The sequence below is a fragment of the Rhinatrema bivittatum genome, chromosome 1 (assembly GCF_901001135.1).
Source record: "Rhinatrema bivittatum chromosome 1, aRhiBiv1.1, whole genome shotgun sequence".
NCBI lineage: Eukaryota > Metazoa > Chordata > Amphibia > Gymnophiona > Rhinatrematidae > Rhinatrema > Rhinatrema bivittatum.
In genome coordinates this window covers 459,391,113-459,413,532 of record NC_042615.1, presented here as the reverse complement: position 1 = coordinate 459,413,532, position 22,420 = coordinate 459,391,113, and the positions used below count along the sequence as shown (strand labels likewise).

At 44.3% G+C, this 22,420-nt stretch overlaps 1 protein-coding gene across 5 annotated transcripts in view; it reads left to right on the top strand.

Moving 5' to 3' along the window:
• The window catches only part of NFIB (nuclear factor I B), a 537,156-nt gene that overhangs the window by 326,349 nt on the left and 188,387 nt on the right, over window positions 1-22,420 (top strand). For all 5 annotated transcript variants that reach the window (XM_029605636.1, XM_029605626.1, XM_029605642.1 and 2 more), the window contains exon 4: window positions 3,525-3,593. In XM_029605636.1, coding sequence (XP_029461496.1) covers window positions 3,525-3,593 — 69 coding nt within the window. The remainder of the gene's footprint in view (window positions 1-3,524; window positions 3,594-22,420) is intronic.

Here is a 22,420-nt window from a genome sequence, read left to right as displayed (position 1 = left end):
TTAAAATTGCAGTTTCTTTTAAAATAAATAAAATAGAATAAATTGTTTTGCACCACAAACAAAGTGAAATGTTTTCATTTCTTATTCTTTGTATCGGTCTCCTGTTCACTGGTAAGAGCTGCAGTGGAGGGGAAGGCCTCTGCTGCTCGCAGTGGTAGATCTAACTGAAAACACAATGAAACAACATTTTTTGCTTTTCACACAGCTGGAGGCCAGGAAATGGCTCTTCTCTGGTATGTCCACACTGTGCTCTTGTCCTACCTTAGGCCTAGATTTATCAAAATGCCATAAATATAGTAGAAATAGCACCTACGATAAAAAAAAAAGGGGACGTGGTTAGGCTAATTTCTCTGCTCCCACATTGTTTAGGTAATTTCTACAATTTGTGAATCACATGCTGATTAATCCACCGCAGGCATGTTACCGATCGAAAAGGGGAGAGGAGGAGAGAGAGATATGTAACTTTACTATTTATACCACTGTAAGAGGGGGCATTTTTAACTTGGGGTGGGTTAGGTTTGGGGCGCAGTTTTACATATACAGTTTGAATAACAAAGTTGACATCACTGAAGATTTTCTGTCATTTGTATTTGTATTTGTATTTTGTATTTATTAAAATGTATTGCCTAACACATGAAGGCCTAAGCGATTTACAATAAAAACATAGCAAAAAGCATTGAAAGGTAAAAGAGGAGTTAATTTATACAATGTACTCTCTACCTAGCTTGATTGCAGTAGAAAATCTTCAGTGATATCAACTTAGCTGTTTGTAACTGACTGTGTATGTAAAACTGCCCACCCTGAGTTAAAAGTGCCCCCTTTTACAGTGGTATAAATAGTAAAGTTACGTAGTGGTCTCTACAGAGGCTCTCTCTCTCTCTCTCTCTCTCTCTCTCTCTCTCTCACACAGAAAAAAGGTGTAATTATTGTTTTCCTGAACTATGAGGCACCTGCGAGGGCCATCTCTCAAACCACAGTGGAACTCTTACTCTAGAATTTAAAATGTTCTTGTGAATATACAGCCCATGAAATTAACTATTTGCCAGCACTCTGTTTAGCATTGTGTAGGGATTTTTTCCTCCTTTATAATGAGGGTAGGAGCTGCAGGAGGGCAAACAAGAAACCAGAGCAGTATGTGTTACAGAAAATACTGACAGTTTTTAGATAGATCACCAGAGCTAGACAGTTTCCAGTCCCTGTGAATACCAATCCTCTTGGGTTTTTGGGATATCCAGAATGAATATGCATAAGATACATTTGCATAGAGTTGAAGCAGCATGCACGCAAATCTATTTCGTGCATAGATAACATAACATAGAAATGACGACAAAAAAGGATCAAATGGTCCACCCAGTCTGCCCAGCAAGCTTCTTAGGTTACCCTCATGTTTCTCTTAAGGGTAACAACTGCTGCCCCATGCAGTTATTACTGCTAGCAAAATTATAAAGGGATATCCTTTAAAGAAAGAATTTGAACCCACAACCCAACCACTATAGGAAGGTCTTAGCCAACTGCACCACCAGTTAGCTTATCAATAAATCCTTGAGTGGATTGGTGTCCATGGAGGTCGCCTACTCCTCCAAATCACCGAAATAAAATAACTCAGATTGCTCACTTCTGTTTTTCATTGGCACAGTGCATTCACTTTGTAGTGCAAAAGGATCTAAAAACAATTCCGATTAACATTTGGATATACATCATGTGTAAGTATGGTGTGTGTTTGTTTCTATACAGTTTGCACACACATACATACTTGGGACAAGGTCTGTATTTGAATATTCTTGTGCTACATGAAACACATTAAAGTTATTCCTCCTACTGAATTTTCATATCAAAAATAAAAACTTGGGGAGGGGAGGAGTTAAGATGGCGACCGATTGAGAGGTGTGTGAAGACAGCTCCGTTCCTTTTACCTCTAAAAAGCAAGAATTACCCCGAAATGCCTCATACAAAACGGAAGGCACGGCTCCAAATGAGCGAGCCATTACCTGGAACTGGAGATTCTGTCCAGGCTACAATTCCTGCCTTCTTTGCCTCAACATCCACGCCGACTGAGCCGGGAGCGATAGCCACGAGAGACAGAGATGTGGAGTGAGCATCTCAGTCTCGGGCTGATGAAATCTCGTTGAGCCCCAGCGCACCCGAGACTCCTTCCCCACCACAGCGCATGGAAAGCCGCGAGATGACGCAGGCAACCTCACGGGGGGACCTCAGCGGGCCTCGAGCCCAAGGAGAGAGAGACCCGGAGGGAACACCGCAGCTGGGTATGTGTTTGCCCAGCTTGACGCTGGAGGTGGAAGGGGTAACTGCTATCGGTGCCGCAAGCACCGGTTAGTTTAGTCAATTAACCTCTTTTCTCGTAAGGCCTGAGGTCGTGACGATGGAAGCCATTTGGGACGCCTTAGCAGCAGTTGAAAACGCTGTAATAAATCTTTCCAGGATGTGTGTTGAGTCGAATAAATGTATTGTTGAAAGTGAGAAAAGAGTTATAAAACAAGAACAGAAAATTCAGGAATTGAAGGAAAAGTTAAAACATTGGAAAAATTTCAGCTACATGTTGTACAGAGACTGTGACTGACAAAAAGATAGAAAGTCTTGAGAATGCGATTAGAAGCACCAATATTAGAGTTTTGAATTTTCCTGTTATTACCCATATAACACCGTTGGAGCTGTTTAAAAAATATCTAAATGCTGTATTGAAAATACCTCTAGAGGCATTACCTTTAGTCACTAAAGCATATTATTTACCTTCAAAAAAAGAAGAACATCAGAATCAAGAACAGCAAGTTCAACTCAATATCACAGAAGTACTGGAGCTTTCGTATGAGGACTTAGTCTCAGTAAGAGGAACTCTTTTTGTATCGTTTGCTTTTCTATCAGAAAAGAATAATGTACTGAGGCTATTTTTTCGTAATAGAACAGCAGAATTATACGGCCAAAAACTATGGCTTTTTCCTGATATCACGAGGTCGACGCAAGAAAGAAGGAAAAAATGTATTCCGATGAGACAAGAAGCATTGGCTTTATGTACAAGGTTTACTCTACGTTATCCATGCAAATGTGTAGTTAAGTACTTGGATTCTCTTTATGTTTTCTTTGAACCCTCACAACTTCGTTTCTTTATTGATTCTCATCAATTGAGTGCGACATAGACCGTAACAGTAGGTGCAAAATAGGAAGAAACGGTTTGGAATCGGCCACCTTATTACTTTTTTCATGTTAACTTTGAAGTTATTCGCTCCTTAGATTTTCTGTCCATCCCCTCACATATTGCTTAATATCTTGGTTAATGTATATTGTTTCTGGAAAGTTTTTTTTTTTTCCTTTCAAATTTACATCTATATGTAACCTCTGATTTCTATCACAATGGTTTATTTGTGTAATTTGGTAAAATGCAATAAATAAAAAATTATAAAAAAAACCCCAAAAAAACTTGGCAGTATATCCAATCTAAAGAAGTTCAGCTACTAAATGTAGTAGTTTCTCACTTAAGTAAGACGGTACCCTCTGATCTTTTTTTGCAGCGTACCTTGAAGACAGTTTTGTAAAGTCTGGAGTCTTCAACGTGGGAGAGCTTGTGCGGGTGTCCAGAAGTAAGTCGAAGTCTTATTTATTTTTTTGTCTTCTGTTCCTCATGAATGTAGTTGACATTTGATAAATCATCCAGTGTTCTCTTTTTCGAGAATATACTTTGGAAACGGTTATTCGGCAAGGACAAAAATTTTCGGCAAAGTTAAATTGCCTGCTTCTTGCAGTGTGCATCCTTGAAGAATTAAGGGCTGTGGATCTTTTGCACGCCCGTGTTCGTTGCATTCTGACTCTAATCAGAGTGCAGTGCTCAAAGCAGATGTCTAACCTTTGGAAATTTAGTTTTTTGTTGAGCTATTTTGCACTTCTCTTTTAGAGCAGCGGGCCACATCAGCTGAGAGTATCCTCAGTTTACATAAACTGTCATCATTTCAGCATATAGTAGTACCCCATACTTTGAGCTAAATTATTTTGTTTTGCTCCTGTTTCACAATCCCCATCCAAGTAGTATGCCTGAAAAAGGTTCCTCACTAGCCAAGGGCTGGAGGGAAGTCCTCTCTGAAACTAACTCTCAGCACTGGTCTTGTGCTCCCCCGCCACCTCCCAGAACTGGAGTATGCCACCTTCATAATGTACCTGAGCCTTGCTACTTCCAGGGCCAGTGCAAGGAGTGGGTTTGAAGGGCAACTGGCCTAGGTGGATGGATTTTTTTATGACTATTTATTTTACACTATTTTGATCGATATCGTAAATTATCGTATTAAATAAAATTGCCATTGCTGTTGCCAATAAGGATGGTTTCTACTATCATTCTCTTAAGTTCCCAACTATGGTCGAGCTTACAAAGCTTCTCTGTCCAGTTCCAAATGAATATAGTGAGAAGGGGGTGTCGGCATGTTCGAGCTGGCCTCCCTCTGGGAAGATGAGTTCTCTTCTGTTCTTGATAAGGCTGCTTCTGAAAAGAGTAGGTTGTGGAGGAAGGAGAAAAAAACAGCCCCTTAGTTTTCCAGCAAACCAAGGAATCTCATTTTGAGCCCAGTTTTACACCTGCATAGGACTAGATGTAAATGTTCACATATTTATTTATGCAATTTTTTTTATATACCGTAACCCAAAACACAAGGTTCTATCTTTACAGTTTCTATGGGTTAAGCCAAAGAAGTCTTCAGTGACTGTTTACAGCTCATACAGAACACAGCAGTGAGATCAATAGGTGGTCTTACAGTGAGAACCCTGTGGTTCCCGTGCTTTGAGAATTTCACTGGCTTCCAGTAGAAGTCAAAATTCTGTCATTGCTTGATATGTCCCCCATGTATTTTTCATAAAAGGCTAACTCAATATGCTCCACTCAGCCCTTTACGTTCCTCTCAAATGGAGCTACTGTTCTTACCCGGGATTTAAGAGATTAGGTTGGAAAGTGCCAGATCCAAAGTTTTCTCTGTTGCTGCTCCTAAATTCTGGAATCCTCTTCCCTCAGAAATTAGATCAATTGGAGATTATCAAAAATTATGTAAGCAATTCAAGGCATGATTATTTTGTGTGGTGTTTGGCGGAGGGCTGTGGCACCTAGTGTGTGGGGAGTTGATATTGTTTGGGAGCTTACTGAATTTATAAGAGTACTGTAATTATTGTTTAGTTTCTATTAAAAAACATTTTTTTTTTAGTTATGGTGTTTATTTTGATGTATGTATTTATGATGTGAATTATATTTTGATCAATGTTTTTTTTCTAAATCACAATTAACTTTTTAGTAAATTGCAATCCATGAATTGAACTAATATATATTATTAGACTCCATGGGCTAGATTTTAAAAGCCCTGCGCGCGTAAATCCTGCCTGATATACGCGCACAGGGCACTCGCGCGCCGGTGGCCTATTTTGCATAGGCCACCGGCGCGCGTAAACCCCCGGGACGCACGTAAGTCCCGGGGCTTCGTAAAAGGGGCGGGAGGGGTCATGTCCGGGGGCGGGTCCAGGGTCAGGGGGCGGTCCGGGGCGGGTCCAGGGGTATGGTGATGGTTCGGGGGCGGGCTGGGAGGGCGGTCCCGAGTCCCCCGGCACTGCGGCCTGTGCCGGGGGATCCCGAGGCGGCGCGCGCAAGTTACGCCTGCTTCAAGCAGGGGGAAGGTGGGGGGACACAGAGGGAACGGAGGCAGGCTGCGTGGCTCTGCACGCGCAGGCTGCCGATTTTGCGCAGCCTTGCGCGTGCCGACCCCGGATTTTATAAGATACGTGCGGCTATGCGTGTATGTTTTTAAGATCTACCTCCATCTCTATTTATACAGTATATCCCTGATTTATATGCATAGACAGGAATTTATAAAATATGCAGGTATAACATTTTGAAAATGCTTTCTAGTATGCGTACTTAGAATCACCAGTTCACTGATACCGCCACCAGTTCACCCAATTCTTCTCCAGTATACCTAGACCCACGAGCATGTCACCCTGAACCCCTACCAGTTCATCCAGACCTCCCAGCCAAACACTGCAAACAAACAAGTCCAATTTCACTGGCATGGGTCAGTTACCAGGTGTGAAAGTGTATGAATAATTTTGATAATGTATATGCATATATCTCTTACAAAATAGCAACTACCATGTGAAGTTCTGAACCCCTGCCTGGAACATCCCTAGCCTACCCCTCTTTTTTTTTCCTATTAAAATAAAAGTACAAAACTGAAACTACGCACGTGCTCTCGAACACGTGTCCATGCCACTTGCGTGTGTATATGCTATTTTTACATGAGTAATCCCTTTGGAAATTCACTTCTTTGTATATATATTATATATAAAAATATAGATAGATAGATAGATAGTGTTAGGATTCGTGGGTTTCGTGGACCCTTGGCCCGAGGTGAGAGTTGGTACCATTTGTGGGGAGGAGCCCCACAGGTCCTCCCCGTCGGGAGGCGAGGTCAGGTGCAGCAGGAGATGTAGTAGTGTGTAGAGGAACAGAGCATCCCGTGTTGTAACCACGTGATCGCAGGAGCTTGTAGAGAGAATTCTGTGGGAGGTCCCGAGGAGCGGGGTGAGTGACACAGTTCAGAGGGAACCCACAGTATACAGGCTGAGCTGGAGATGCAAGTGCCAGAGCAGGAACCTCCGAGAGAGAAGCGCTAGGCAGGCCCCGAGGAACGGGGATTGCGAGGCAGGAAGTTCAGGAGGTATGCCACAGAGGCAGCTCCGAGGGGCGGGGCTGCACGGCGAATGAGGCTCTGGTGTGCTGACATAGGCTGTTTCCAACAGTGTCCAATCCAGGTTACAGGTACCATGCAAGATACCAAATAGTAGACGAATTGATTCCATGCTGCTGATGCCCAGGGATAAGCAATGGCTTTCTCCAAGTCTACTTGATTAGTAATGGTTTATGGACTTTTCTTCCAGGAACTTGTCAATCTTTTTTAATCCCTGCAGTGCTGTCTCCTCTGGCAGTGAATTCCAGAGCTTAAGTGCTCATTAAAAGGTAGATTTTAAAAGGAACGCGATCATTTTCTAACATGCATGCATCGGTGTGGGCATGTTATAAAATGCGAGATCCGCGCACACTTGCGTGCCGGATTTTAACATACGCACGCGCATGTGCGGACAGCCCGTGACTCTTATGCACGGGGAGGGGGAATATTGTAAAGTACACATGGCAACACGATCGAGCCTTTGTCCACTTCCCTCACAGTCCACTCCTTATTTGATTGGACACTGTTGGATCTTGGGATTTGGGATCTTGCATCTTGCTTGCACTTTCCTACCCCTAACTCTATCCTTCCTCCCTCTTCCCCTCTCCTCCCCGACCCCTAAACTAACCCTAACCTTCCCCATTCTTTTTATTTTTATACTTACTGCTCCTCGTGAGCATAAGTACACTCCACACACTGGCCGGCTGGCAGCACACGCTTCCCCGGGACAATGGCTAATGGCGCTGTCCCAGCCCAACCCGCCCAGACCATGCCCCCCCCCCCTTTTGCAGTGCCTGACACGTCTGCGCGTAACCCCCAGTTTTTACGTGCGTGGCCCTTTTAAAATTAAGTGAAAAAATGTTTTCTAACATTCTAACTAAGTTTTAAATGTGCTACTTAGTAATTTTATAAAGTGTTCCCTAGTCTTTGTATTTTTTGAAAAGGATGAGGGGAAATGATGAGTGGATCTTGATAAGTATCATACGGGAACAGTGATGGAATTGCTTCCTGAAGAAGCACATCTGTAGAAGGGCATCGAAAGCAATGAGCAGGGAGCTGATGTATTTTAAGAGGCAGTGAATTCCAGAGCTATGGGAAGCCAGGAAAAACATGGAACAGATCAGCTTGTCTATCATGTCATCATATACTATAACTGTTAGACTTTGATCTGTCTGTGAAATGTCAGTGTATACAGCAGTCATCTGAAAAATACATCAGCTTTCCCCGTATTACTCAACCTCTAATGCAGCGATCAGTCTACAGGATATTGTGGATAAATAAATATCAGGCATGTGGGGAAAAGATGACTGAAGCCATTATCTTCTCTTCATGGCAGTGTTTGGAGTGCTTAAAAGTTAGACTCGCCTCTTTGAAAAAGCAGGAGACTACTCTAGAGTTGTCTGAATGCCCCCCAAACATCACATTTGATTATTTCACACAAGTAAGATTTTGCTAAGTTTTTCCCATTGATCTGCAAATTGTTTCTGGCTCCCCTAGTTTTAAATTAGAAAAGCAGAAAGGTGCTTGTGTGTGTGTAGTTCACTGATTGAGTGGGACTGTGCAAAAGCTGATGTAGTTGGTGTGTGGCATTTAACGTAAACACAGACATAGGGAATCTTTTCAGGAGAGGCCCTGAAGGTGGAGAACTGGACCTGTGGGGAGAGGGTGGGAAGAAATACTCTTCCCTACCACTTCAACAAACAGTGCTCTATGTGGAGTTTTTGTGTTGCCAAGAACTTGCAGTTCTTGAGATAGATTTTTGCAGAAGATTTAGGAGAAGGTTGTGTAGAATCAGTATATCTGCTCATGCTGAACAGGTATCTTTCTCCTCTGACCCTGCTTGTTTGTGCTAGGGGGGGATCACATTCCAGTAGGGTCAGTTCCAGTTTTGGGCATCAGAGCCCAGAGCGCAGGGGATAGTATTTCTCTTGTTGCAGAGTGCTTAAGTCTCGCAGCGTGTTACTTTCTGGTCACCGTACCACAATCCCATTGGAGCACGATTAAAGACTGCTCAGGGTTTCCATTCCCCAGATGGAGACTACTCACACATCCGATGGAAGCAAGGTCCAAGGTACTGGTAAAACTGGTTCACTGATTACAAGCAGCCTCTCCTGATGCCAACCCTGTTTATGGTTGCAGCTAATGAAAGGATCCTGCTCAGAAGAGGGATTATGGGTTTGGCTTGAAGTTCCAAAAAGTCAGTTTATTCTGGCATTTTGACTCTCCACAAAGCAGCAGCAGTTGTCACTTCTCCACGCTCCTATAAGTTTTTGTCTAGACTTCTTTCAGGAATCCCTGGTGCACCCCTATTTGCGTGGACTACATGGAGGTCCGTATTAAGCGCATTTGTTTGGCTACGTTTGGCACTTAGCCAGACAAATGCCAGGATTTAAAAATCCCACTAGTCTGACTGCCTCTGACATAGCCGAATAACTTGTTATCCGACAATGTCAGGGGTGGTCTGTGGGAATTCCAGAGAGGAGCACTGTTATCTGGCTAAATTAGGAGTCCTTCAGTTTGTCAGATAAACTTACCTGGCTAAGTCAGACAGATATATTCAGTTGCACACCCACATCATTTAATATCCCAGCTAAATTAGCTGGGTTAGTTTATCCATTTCACTTTCCCAGCCAGCCAGCGGCTGAATATGGACTTTGTGTTCCTTAACTAGAAGGGTTTACTGGATTGCATTGCCTTCTGTGTGAGGGTATGGATTTCTTTAAGTTAGGTAAGGGTGCTTTACACTGAGTTGAAACTTAGCAAACAGTTTTATATTAATGCAGTGCAATTAGAAGGTTGTTTCAGAGACAGTAGGGAAGGCGGAACATCTTGCATGCTGTATCCCGTACCTACTGTTTATCTGTAACATGAAGGCTTAAAAAATGATGGCCAACAATCCTTAAAATACATTTCAAGTTTCTACTACAAAACAGCAAGAATACTTTTAATTATTTTCGCTGAAATACATGAATGTGCAGCTGACAATGAGACATTCAAGTGTTTCTAAAGTGTAAATAATGCACAAGAAATAAACGTTTCTCAACAGAAAGGAAGTTCTCATAAAAAGAGGTAATGATATGAGGCTTCAAGGTGACAGATTTAGGAGCAGTAACAAAAAATATTTCTTTACAGAAAGGGGCGGTAAGTGAATGGAATAGCCATCTATAGGATGTGGTGGAAGCAAAAACAACAATTGATTCCCAAGGCCTCCCAGGCCTAACACAAGGCCCTCCATCCAGACTTCCAAGTTCCTTCCCACCCAAAAGAGTAAAGTACTAGGGAAAGTACAACAAAGTGGCTGCTCAACAAAATGATGCTGGCCGGCCCTGAGAAGGCACAATTTTGATGTCACATTATCCCAGGACAAGCAGGATGCTAGTCCTCACATATGGGTGACATCAGTAATGGAGCCCTATATGGAAAAACGTCTGTCAAAGTTTCTAGAAACTTTTGACTGGCACAGTGTGCCCACTGAACATGCTCAGCATGCCATGATATTCCTGGCCACGGGTCTCCCTTCAGTCTTCTTTTTTCCGTGGAGCCATTAGCCTCGCTGGTATTAGGAGTCCTCTGAGGTAAAATTTACCTCATAAAAAAGTTTGTAAAAACTTAGGAAAACCTTAGAACCACAGGGGTCTCCCGTGTTAACATCGTGGTAAGTTTTTTCTATCCGTTTTTGCCGGTTCCGTACCATCTTTTTGGCCTTCAAGTCGTCGGCGGCTGTCTGACTTAACTATGGCCGCAGATTTCAAAAAATGCCCGATCTGCTGCCGTAATATGTCCATCACAGACCCGCACTTAGAATGCGTGTTGTGTCTTGGAGAAAAGCATGACGTGTTAACTTGTTTAAAGTGTGCTGAAATGACACCAAAAGGGAGAAAACTCCGGATGGAGAAAATAGAGCACTTGTTCCATTTACAATAGATGCCTTCGACGTCAACATCCACTCAATCATCTCCGGCTGGAGCGATTCGCAAAGTCATGCTAAAAAAGCGAGCACCCGATGAGGCAGGGGATAGGGCATCGCCAACCCCATCTACATCGTTGTTCAGGTCGGTATCGATCATCGAAAAGACCGCCGAAAGTAAGCAGAAACATCAGCATCGGAGGCCGCACGATCCGGACATCGACCCAATGCCCGGTGATCCATCGAGGGTTCCTGGGTCGCAATCTAAGAAACCTCGCAGAGACGAAACATCACCGAGGCCTTCTAAGCCGAGGCGATCCCCACCGATATCGGTGCCGGGAACCGTACTTCCTCAGGGCCCTGGGGAAGTACCGGAATCGCCCTCACTGCCTCCCCCCATAGCTGCTCTGGTCTCACCAGCTATGCGGGCGGAAATGGACGACTATATCTGCCAGGCAGTAAAGGATGCACTCCTAGCTGCGATGCCACCTCAGCCATCGAGGCCATCGCCATCGCCAAAACCATTGACACCACTGATGCCGTCGACTCCGGTTCCCATGAACCTGCCGATACCATCGACATCACCGATTCCACTGATGCCAGTGCCCATAACCTTGCCGATACCATCACCGATACCACTAGCGCCATCGCCCTCAATGCCGTCGATGCCAATGCCTGATTTGTCTCTCTTTGCACCGATTTTGGCAAAACTAGACACTATTATCGGTGCCATTCCGATAATATCTCCAGAACCAATAATACCACCATCCACTGGAGAGGATATTCCAGAGGAACTTCCACCTTTAGAGCCAATCCCCGGTCCATCAGGGATTCCACGCCCTCATCCACCAATATCACCATTGCTTCCATCGATGGTGTCCGTATAGGGCTTTCCTCCTTTTGTTATTATGTAAACCGATATGATGTGTACTTTAATGTCGGTATAGAAAAGCTGTTAAATAAATAAATAAATAAATAAATAAATAAATAAATAAACTGCTGGAACGCACATCCAGACCAAGGGAGTATACACCTTCTACTCCACTTCATCCTCATACACCAGACACTTGGCAAGATACAGATACGGACACATCCTCAGAGGAAGTCCTCTCTGAACCATCACCTCCAGAAGAGAGAAGACGTTCTCCTCCGGAGGACCTCTCATTCTCCAATTTTGTCAAGGAGATGGCAGACACCATCCCTTTCCAATTACACTCTGAGGATGATTCCAGACAAAAGACACTAGAAGTGCTGCAATTTGTGGACCCACCCAAGGAAGTTTTGGCAGTTCCAGTCCACGAAGTCCTGGTAGAGTTATTGCACAGGTTATGGGAACATCCCTGCTCCATACCCCCAGTCAACAAAAGAGTGGATGCAACATACTTAGTCCAACACATCCCGGAGTTTCAAAAGACTCAATTACCTCACCAATCAGTGGTGGTTGAGTCAGCGCAGAAAAAGTCAAAAAGAGTAAAAACTCACTCTTCAACCCCACCAGGCAAAGATAATAGGTTCCTAGACAACCTTGGTTGAAAAATGTTTCAAGGTTCTATGTTGGTATCCAGGATTGCTGCCTACCAATTATATATGACTCAATACCAGCAAAACCTATGGAAACAGATACAGGAACTCTGAGGATCTCCCCCAGCAACTTCAAGAATCCTTTTCAACCATTATTCATAAAGGCCTAGAAGCAGGCAAACATGAGGTTCGTGCAGCGCACGACTCATTTGAAACTGCATCCAGGATGTCGGCCACTGGTATCAGTGCTCGACGATGGGCCTGGCTTAAGGCATCTGACCTAAGGCCCGAAATACAAGACAAACTAGCAGATCTCCCTTGTGTAGGGGAGAACTTATTTGGCGATAAAGTTAAGGACGCAGTTTCTCTGTTGAAACAACATTCCGAAACTCTAAAACAATTGTCATCTATACCTCAAGAGTCTCAATCATCAAAGAGACTTCCAAAGAAAGAGCCTAAGCGTCCTTATTACAGGACGAGAAGATTTTATCCTCCTCCTACACGTGGGCATTCATCTAGACCACCTCAATGGTCACAACCTAGACAGTCAAGAACAACCAGACCTCAACCCCCTCCACAGACAGCATCCACGTCGGGGTTTTGAAGTGATTCCAGGGAACCGCAGCCACTCTACCAATCCAGCCCCACACATACCAGTGGGTGGTCGGATCACATTCTTCGATCACAATTGGGCATTCATAACCACAGACCAGTGGGTACGTTCCATCACATCTCAGGGGTACCACTTAGATTTTCTCACTATACCAAACGACGCTCCTCCCACTTCGTTTTGGACAATAAAAGACCAATCCACAATTCTACAAACAGAATTATCCACCTTTCTGAGAGCCAGGGCCGTGGAACCAGTTCCCCGACCTCAGCAGGGCAGAGGATTCTACTCACGTTATTTCCTCATTCCAAAGAAAACCGGAGGCCTACGTCCAATCCTAGACCTCAGAAATCTCAACAAATTCCTGAGAAAAGAAAAATTCAGGATGGTTTCTCTAGGCACCATGTTACCACTACTTCAAAAGGGAGATTGGCTCTGTTCTCTGGATCTTCAAGACGCTTACGCTCACATTCCCTCCTCATCACAAGTATCTATGATTCCTCGTGGGTACTCAACATTTCCAATACAGGGTACTACCCTTCGGCCGTGCCTCAGCACCTCGAGTGTTCACAAAGTGTCTAGCAGTGGCGGCGGCTCACTTGCACAAGCAGGGCGTGCACGTCTTTCCCTATCTAGACGATTGGCTCATCAGGAGTCCAACACAACAAGGAGCTCTCAATTCTCTCCAGCTCACAATAAATCTACTCCATTCCTTGGGATTCCTCATCAACTACCAGAAATCCCACTTCACACCGTCTCACAGCTTACAGTTCATCGGAGCAGACTTAAACACTATAACAGCAAAAGCCTTCCTACCAAAGGACCGTGCACAGACACTAGCCTCGTTAACCGACTCTCTTCGAGCATGCACACAAATAACAGCGCATCAATGTCTCACCCTCTTGGGTCATATGGCCTCCACAGTCCACGTCACTCCTATGGCCAAATTAGCTATGAAACTCACTCAATGGACGCTCAAAAGTCAATGGATACAGGCCATTCAACCACTGTCTTCCCCTATCCAAGTAACTCAAGAACTACACTCCTCGCTCCTCTGGTGGACAAACATGGACAACTTTCTCAAAGGCCTACCTTTCCAACAACCAATTGTGCAAGTAACATTGACTACAGATGCATCCACCTCAGGCTGGGGAGCACACATTGGCCATCTACAGACTCAAGGTACTTGGACGAAACTCGAAGCAACTTTTCAGATAAACTTCCTAGAGCTTCGAGCTATATGTTATGTGCTATATGCGTTCAAGGACTGCCTTTCGCACAAGACTGTCCTCATACAAACAGACAACACAGTTGCCATGTGGTACATCAACAAACAGGGAGGTACGGGCTTGGATCTCCTTTGTCAGGAAGCTGCACAGATTTGGGACTGGGCCCTAACATACTCAATGTTTCTCTGAGCCACTTATCTGGCAGGTATTCAAAATGTGATAGCGGATCGACTCAGCCGTCAATTCCAACCACACGAATGGTCCCTGGATCCCTCAGTAGTGACCAGGATTTTTCAGCGTTGGGGTCAACCAACAATAGACCTCTTTGCGTCACACCTGAATCACAAAGTGGACAGATTCTGTTCCCTACACAAACAGAAAAACCAGCCAGCCAAGGACGCCTTTGCTCGCCCTTGGAACTCAGGCCTTCTATACGAGTATCCTCCAATACCGCTCATAACCAAAACTCTAGTAAAGCTACAACAGGACAAGGGGTCCATGATCCTCATAGCCCCATATTGGCCTCGACACTTCTAGACCTCTCGATCAGGGATCCCATTCGCCTGGGAGTAGCTCACACACTCATAACTCAGGATCAAGGTTGGTTATGCCATCCCAACCTTCAATCCCTATCCCCGACAGCATGGATGTTGAAAGCTTGATTTTACAACCACTCAATCTTTCCACCAATGTGTCTCAAGTGCTTTTAGCTTCAAGTAAACCTTCAACACGTAAGAACTATTCTTCCAAATGGAAAAGGTTTACCTTCTGGTGCAGGCAAAAAAGTATTGATCCTTTCTCCTGTTCCATAACTTCTCTACTAGAATACCATCTTTCAGACTCTGGTCTCCAGACTTCATCCGTAAGTGTCCATTTAAGTGCAATCTCAGCTTACCATAACAAGATGGGAGATGCACCAATTTCCACGCAACCTCTCGTCGGCAGATTTATGAGAGGTTTAACGCACCTAAAACCACCAATTCTGCCACCAGTCACAGAATGGGACCTGAATCTGGTTTTAACAAGACTCATACGTTCTCCTTTTGAACCCATAGATTCCTGTGATCTCAAATTTCTCACATGGAAAACTATCTTCCTCATAGCCATTACATCGGCTAGAAGGGTTAGTGAGTTACAAGCACTACACTACACGAAATTCCTACATAACAGTGGTTCTCCGTACACATCCAAAATTCCTTCCCAAGGTAGTTACGGAATTCCACTTGAACCAATCCATAGTCTTACCCACATTCTTTTCAAGGCCTCATTCTCACCAGGGAGAATGGGCCTTACATATCTTGGACTATAAGCGGGTGCTAGCATTTTACTTAGACCGCACTGCAGTCCACAGGAAATCCACTCAACTCTTTGTATCTTTTGATCCAAACAAACCGGGTAAAGCAGTGGGTAAACATACTCTATCCAACTGGTTAGCAGATTGCAAACAGTTTTGCTATGAAAAAGCAGGCCTTCCTCTCCAAGGGCGAGTAAAGGCACATTCAGTAAGGGCAATGTCAACCTCAGTAGCACACTATCGTTCAGTACCGATAGCTGACATTTGTAAAGTCACAACATGGAGTTCTCTTCACACCTTTGCGGCCCACTACTGTCTCGACAAGGAAGGACGACAAGATTCAGCCTATGGACAATCTGTCTTAAAAGAACTTGTTTCCAGCATAATCCAACTCCTTCCACATCCAACCTTTCGTGATTTCAGGCTGCCTCATTTTTCCCAACAGTACGCCAGTTGTTGTGCCTGTTGCACAAGTTGTACACTATTTGTCCAATACAAGGATAACTCAGCCTGTAGTTTGCTAATCACCCATATGTGAGGACTAGCATCCTGCTTGTCCTGGGATAAAGCAAAATTGCTTACCTTCTAATAGGTGTTATCCCAGGACAGCAGGATGTAGTCCTCACGAAACCCACCCGCCACCCCGCGGAGTTGGGGCCGATACGTTTTATTATTTTATTTTTGGCTAACGCTCATTGCTACAAACGACACTGAAGGGAGACCCCTGTGGCCAGGAATATCATGGCATGCTGAGCATGCTCAGTGGGCACACTGTGCCAGTCAAAAGTTTCTAGAAACTTTGACAAGAAGTTTTTCCATATAGGGCTCCATTACTGATGTCACCCATATGTGAGGACTACATCCTGCTGTCCTGGGATAACACCTATTACAAGGTAAGCAATTTTGCTTTATGGCACCAGTCAGCCATTAGACTTCATCGGGGCAGGGGTTGAGTGGGCATCCCTCCTGTCCATCTGGACCCCCACAGATGGGGTGAGTGGAGGGGGGCTGGGGTGGTTTCCGGCCAAGGACTTTTTTGGGGAGTGTGAGGGTGCACAGTGGGGGGGGGGGCATGGGAAAGCCCCCTTTTTTTTCTTTTGCTTTTTCTTTAAATGTTTATTTTGTTTCAGAAAAGAAACAGAAACAAAATAAACATTCAATGAAATGAAACGGGGGGGGGGGGGGGGGAGGGAAATGACATTTTTGAGACTGTACACCCCTAAAAAATGATAAAGAAATGGGAGGAAGGTCAGAAAATAAGCTTTAAAAGAAAAGGTATAAAAAGGCAGAGAAGAAGCTAGGAGAAAGCCAAGAGCAAGCAGAGACAAGGTGGAATCAAACTACAGACACAGGGATGGTAACTTTAAAATGAGCACACAAGCGCTTGAATTTTAAATTACCCGCATAAGGACATGCGTATAATTAAAAATTTGTCTACAGTGCTCCTAATTTTAAACAGTTATGAGAGGAAACATTATTCGCGTATTTTTCCATTGGACTTGTCAGCTTTTACAAGCGCAAATGAGTCAATTTTGAAACATTCATGCCTGAAGGAAATTATCAGTTTGCCCACTTAGTCCACCAGTTTGCCCAGTCTATGTCTAGGTTATCAAGACTCCTGTGGTTCTTCAGCCTGCACTCCACACAGTTTATCCAGACCTCTCACCCAGCCAGTTTTTAGCTATAACTAGTTCTTTTCAGACTTACACTTGATAAAGACCAAAAGTAAATTAACTCTGGTAACAGTCTGACATGCGCTGTGGTCGCTGGTTTTAAAATTGGAATTTACACACGTAAATGTTGGCTCCAGTCCAGAACGCCTCTGACCCATACCAGCTGCACCCCCCTTTTTTGTTGCTCGCATACGTGCAGAAACGCACATAATTTTGCCAGTTTTAAAATTCGAGTTGCTCACACTTGGTCTATATTCTCACATATATGGATAGGCCTTTTAATGCGAGCAGCTCTTTTAAAATTCACCACAAAGTTTGGAAAATTGTTAATTGAAAATTTGGTGAAGATTCCTGTGCTAGCTGGTCAGGGTCAGTGGTGGGGGGCAAGTGATTTCTACCCTTCCTGCAGTCACCAGGGTAAAAAAGATATTTTACAGGAAGGAGGAGTAGGTTGTAGTGGCTTGCAATATCATTGGCTCAAAATCTTATTTAAAAAGTGACAGCTTCAGTATTGAGAGGGGCTGTGGTCAGGGCTTTAACTGACAGGGAATTGAGGTGAACACTGTTCCCCTTATTCACAAAACTAAATAAAGCATTCCCCTGTTAAATCCCAGAGGGGCCATCAGTTATCTCTGGGGTTTCCACATTAAGGGCACTGTGGGCCTGGAGCTGAAGAGGTGCAGATTACTGAGCCTCCAGGTGGATGAGTGTCTTATGTGGACTCTGCAGGCATTGAACTGGCTCTGGAGTCTGCGAGTGGTGAGGCAAGAGCGGTTCAGAAAAAGAAATGTGCCTGGGCTTAGGGAGTGCAGACAAGGGAAGAGATCCAAGCCTGAGGAGGAGGAGGAAAGCTGAGCCTGCCAATGACGGGAAGCTTAACATGCTGATGAGGGGTGGGGAATCAGTGAAGGGATGGGTGAACCAAGCCTGCAGAAGAAGGCAGCTGATTTTGGAGGGGTGGGGAAGGGCAGCTGGGGAGTGAATGACTGGGAAGAGAACAGAGAAGGACAGTTAGTGGGAAGCAGGGAGCAGAGTAAGCTTAAGGGGATGTAGGAAGTAGCACTGGAAGAGGTATATTAAACCTCCAAATATATTAAATTCACACAGGGGGGAGGGAATTAACAGTGTGGAGGAAGTAAGGAGGGAAAGGAGAAAAGATGGGGAGGAGAGGAGGAGAGAAAAGGCAGGATGAGAGGGTGAGTAGTGGTGATAGGTGAGGGTGGGGGAAGAGACTGTGGTGTGAATGGGCTATGTAGGGAGGAAAGAGCAGGAGGAAGGAGACTGGTGGAGGTGAGCTGGGGTTAGAGACAAAAATGACTGGTGGGACTTCGAGTGCTTCCCTCTTTTTGTTTTTGGCCACATGAGCCTTTCACGATGTCCACATGACCTGTTCCTCTCTGGACATTTAAACACAGGCTGGTCAATCACACTCACAACCTGGTGTGTTCTGTTTATTCTTCTTCACTGCTGTCTGCTGTAATTTGGAGTTCAGCATCCCCATTCATTTCCACAGTTATAGCTCCTATGCATTTAAAGAGAGGGAATGAAAAAGTGTGGGAAGTAAAGACTGAATTGTTGAACTCAGGAAACGTTTTATCCTCTTAGAGGACCACAGCTGAATAGAAGATTAGGATTTGAGATTTTATTACTTGCCTTTCCAACTCAGGAGCTCAAAAGAAGGTATAGGAGATAAAATATGCCATATTGGGCCTTACCAGAAGGCCATAGAACCCAGCATCCTGTGTCCAAAAGTGGCCAGTCTGAGTCACTAGGAAGTACCCGGGAGATCCCTACCCTGACAGTTGACAATTTCCTAAGCTGTGGTAAATGCTTTACAAGAAGAGTAACGCATAGAATTACAAATTCTGTGCATTATGCACCTCACAACAAATTCAGTGCAACACAGAAATAAAAATGAGCTGCTTTACATGCAAATGCATGAAAATTAGCTCACTAATATGGTAATCCAATATCATGCCATACGGTGAAGTCCGCAAGATGTCTCATTTTATGGAAAGTTTGCTATTCCTCAAGAGATGTAGCTAAATTTCCCCTAGAATGTTGGGCCACGAATGCAAGTCCCGAGATCTTTCTGAAAGGGGACAAACAGCCCCTGGTCCTTCCCCCCAAATCTGGGTGTAAAAATCAGTGAGAATTTAATGATACCCCCTGCCACCCCATGAGGCGGCAAAAGTTTCAAAATGAAAAAAAAAACAAAAAACCAGTGGCTTATGTTTAGCCCTGCTCCTAGTTGCTCAGGCCCCTTCCCTTGTTAGTCAAAAAAAGTTAATTCCCCACTTGCCCAGACCCCTTTTCTACTTTCCTCCCTTGAACCCCTGATCCTCTTGCTGTTAGTACCTGGTGGTCTAGCAGTGGTGTCCAGCAGACCCCTGGCAATGCCACAGTGCCATTTCCACGGTAGAAACAAAAGGGGAATGGCATGGAAATAGTACCATGGCAAGCTGAGGCCTAGGGGGTGTTTTGGCAACCACCGCTGGACCACCAGGGATAGGGTCCATGGTTCAAGGGGGAGGTAGAAAATGGGGGCCAGTGACAAATACTTTCGATTTCCAAAGGGAGGGGTTTGGGGACAGGGGAGGGGCTATAAACACTTTTTATATTTTGAAACTTATGCTGCCTCAGGAGGCAGTGGGGGTGTAATTAGCCCCACCTCCATGGATTGGGGACTGCACAGCCCCTTTAAATATTGATGGCCTCAAGATGTGAGAAAAATAGCATGGAATTTCACAACCTTCAGTACTTGGTACCACAGGTTTGTGTATTCCATGGTATTTTCCCCCTAAGTTTGCACCTGAAGCAATGGAGAGTTAAATGACTTTCCCAAGCTCACAAGGAGTGTCAGTGGGACTTGAACTTTTGTTTCCCTGGTGCTTGTTCTGTTGCTCTGACATCCAGTGTATTCTTCCATTACTGTTTTGTACATGGGGGAGGGGGAGAGAAAAATCCAACATTCCCTTTATAATCACACTATCGTCCCCTAGATAATGCCCTCAATAACAATTTTGCAACAATGAAGTTACGGTTAAAAAATATAGAAAAAGACCTGCAAGTCAGTTTGCTGGCAGAATTTTGAAGTAGTGCATCATCTTTCCAAGAATTCAATTTCCTGTACCTTCAGGAAAGGAAAAAAAATTCACAGAAAAAATTGTGCAAAGAAAGACTTCGACAAAGAGCACATTGGGATTTTTGCCAAAAAGGACTCACTTATCATTAGGTTCCACAGCAAGGACTTGCTCCAAAGTTTTTGTTTCTATGAAATATCTTTTTCTATCCAGAAATTGCAGGAAATTAAATCTGTAGCTGAAAATGCAGTTTCAAAATTGAGCAAGGAAACTTTTTTTTTCCTTCCCTAATTTTAATTGTAAACCTTATTGTGTTGTGGTCAACAGCAGGTTACCTGCAGTCCTGTCCGTTAGCTAGTGGGCAGATTTTAAATGCCCTGCTCGCGTAAATCCGGCCGGATTCACGCGAGCAGGGCCCTCGCACGCTGGCGCGCCTATTTTGCATAGGCCGCCGCCGCGCACAGAGCACCGGGACGCGCGTACGTCCCGGGGCTTTTTTAAGGGGGCGTGTCGGGGGCGTCGCCAAATGACGCGGCGTTTGGGGGCGGGCCCGGGGGGCGTGGTTTCGGACCGGGGCGTGGCCGCGCCCTCCGGAACAGCCCCCGGGTCGGGTCTTGGCGCGCCAGCAGCCCACTGGCGTGCGCGGATTTACATCTGCCTCCGGCAGGCGTAAATCCATGGATAAAGGTAGGGGGGGGTTAGATAGGGCCGGGGGGGTGGGTTAGGTAGGGGAAGGGAGGGGAAGGTGAGGGGAGGGCGAAAGAAAGTTCCCTCCGAGGCCGCTCCGATTTCGGAGCGGCCTCGGAGGGAACGGAGGCAGGCTGCGCAAAATCGGCAGCCTTGTGCGCGCCGATCCCGGATTTTATAAGATACGCGCGTAGCTGCGCGTATCTTATAAAATCCAGCGTACTTTTGTTTGCGCCTGGTGCGCAAACAAAAGTACGCGATCGCGCTATTTTTTAAAATCTACCCCTAGGGTTTTGCTGCATTACTAGCCATTCACAAACTGAACAAATTCCTTCGGGGGAATTACATTTTGTTTTTGTGCTTCATACCATTAATCAGGGATTTTTTTAAATTTTGTTTTGTTTTTTTTCATTTTAGCGTATGTTAAATGTTTTTAGTGGAAGTTAAAACCATTTAATGCACCCTAAAATGAAAACAACAGATTTCTTTTTATTTTGTTTCGAAACAACGAATGCCGTTGTTTCTGCATCATTTTCAACAAAAGCACTTCCTTGCGTACTACGTCTTACTTGCCTGCTGCTTGAGAAATTGAAGAGGTACTTCTGGTACCGTTTTCCTGCTTATACTCGTCAATTTGTTTCATTTGCTAAGTATTATGAAAATTTGTTCAGCTCACTGATTTTACTTCCTGCATCATGACCCCCCACCATTGACATTGTTGCCAGGATAAGGAGCATGGCTGGTTGTATACATTAAAACATTGTGAAATGCTGCATATAGAATCCCTGTAGTTAAAGCCACTTGTAAATTTAAACTTAGAAACTTGATGAAACTGTTCCTCTCGTGTGGCAGCAGAGGCGATTCTCACATAAATAAATGCCAGGCAAGGAGGCTATGTAAGTCTGGAAAGGGGTAAACGTAAGAAAATGAGGATAGTATGGTCTGCATTTAGCTTTTCTTACCAAATGAGGTTCAGATGCTGTGTGAGGAAAGTCCAACACAAGGTATTCTGAGTTGCACTGAAAAGCCGGATTATAAACAGTCAAGCAGAATAACAACATGAGACTTAAGAATGAGACTGAACATTATCCTAGCACAGGAAAATAGGATTTAATTTTTATGTTTACCATAATATGCAGGGGGTGTGTGTCCCATCATAGGAAAATCCACAAATTAATGGTGAGAGAGCTATTTTCAGCATTAACTGCACCTTTGTTTACACAAAATATTCATATATGATTTAAAAATAGTCTGGGGGTTTTTATTCACCCCTGGAAGTCTGGGTCTTCACTGAGAGAATAGCAGCTGCCTATTGGGTTTTCCTAAATATGTACTGTCATAAAGGGAATATTCAACCACTCTTCATGCAGTTTTAATCAAAACTTATTTGTAAGGTCCTGGAAAAAGATAATGGGAGTGCACAGGGAAGGGAACCTATCTGTAGTTTCCATTTTCAGGCTCTGCTCCGTCTCCACTTCCAGTCCTGCCCACAAAGGGTTATCAACCCACCTAGATGTGCAGCTTTTATTCAGTTCCCACAAGGCCTTCATCCTGAATAGATGTATTACTGCTTAGAACAGGAATAATTCCACGTGACCTCCCTTTTGCTTGCGTAGCTCCTGTTTTCTATGGGAAGAAAATGTATTTTATGTTATTCTTATGGAAAATCGTGGGAACCATCCTATGCCACCATCTTTCCTTTTACTCGTATC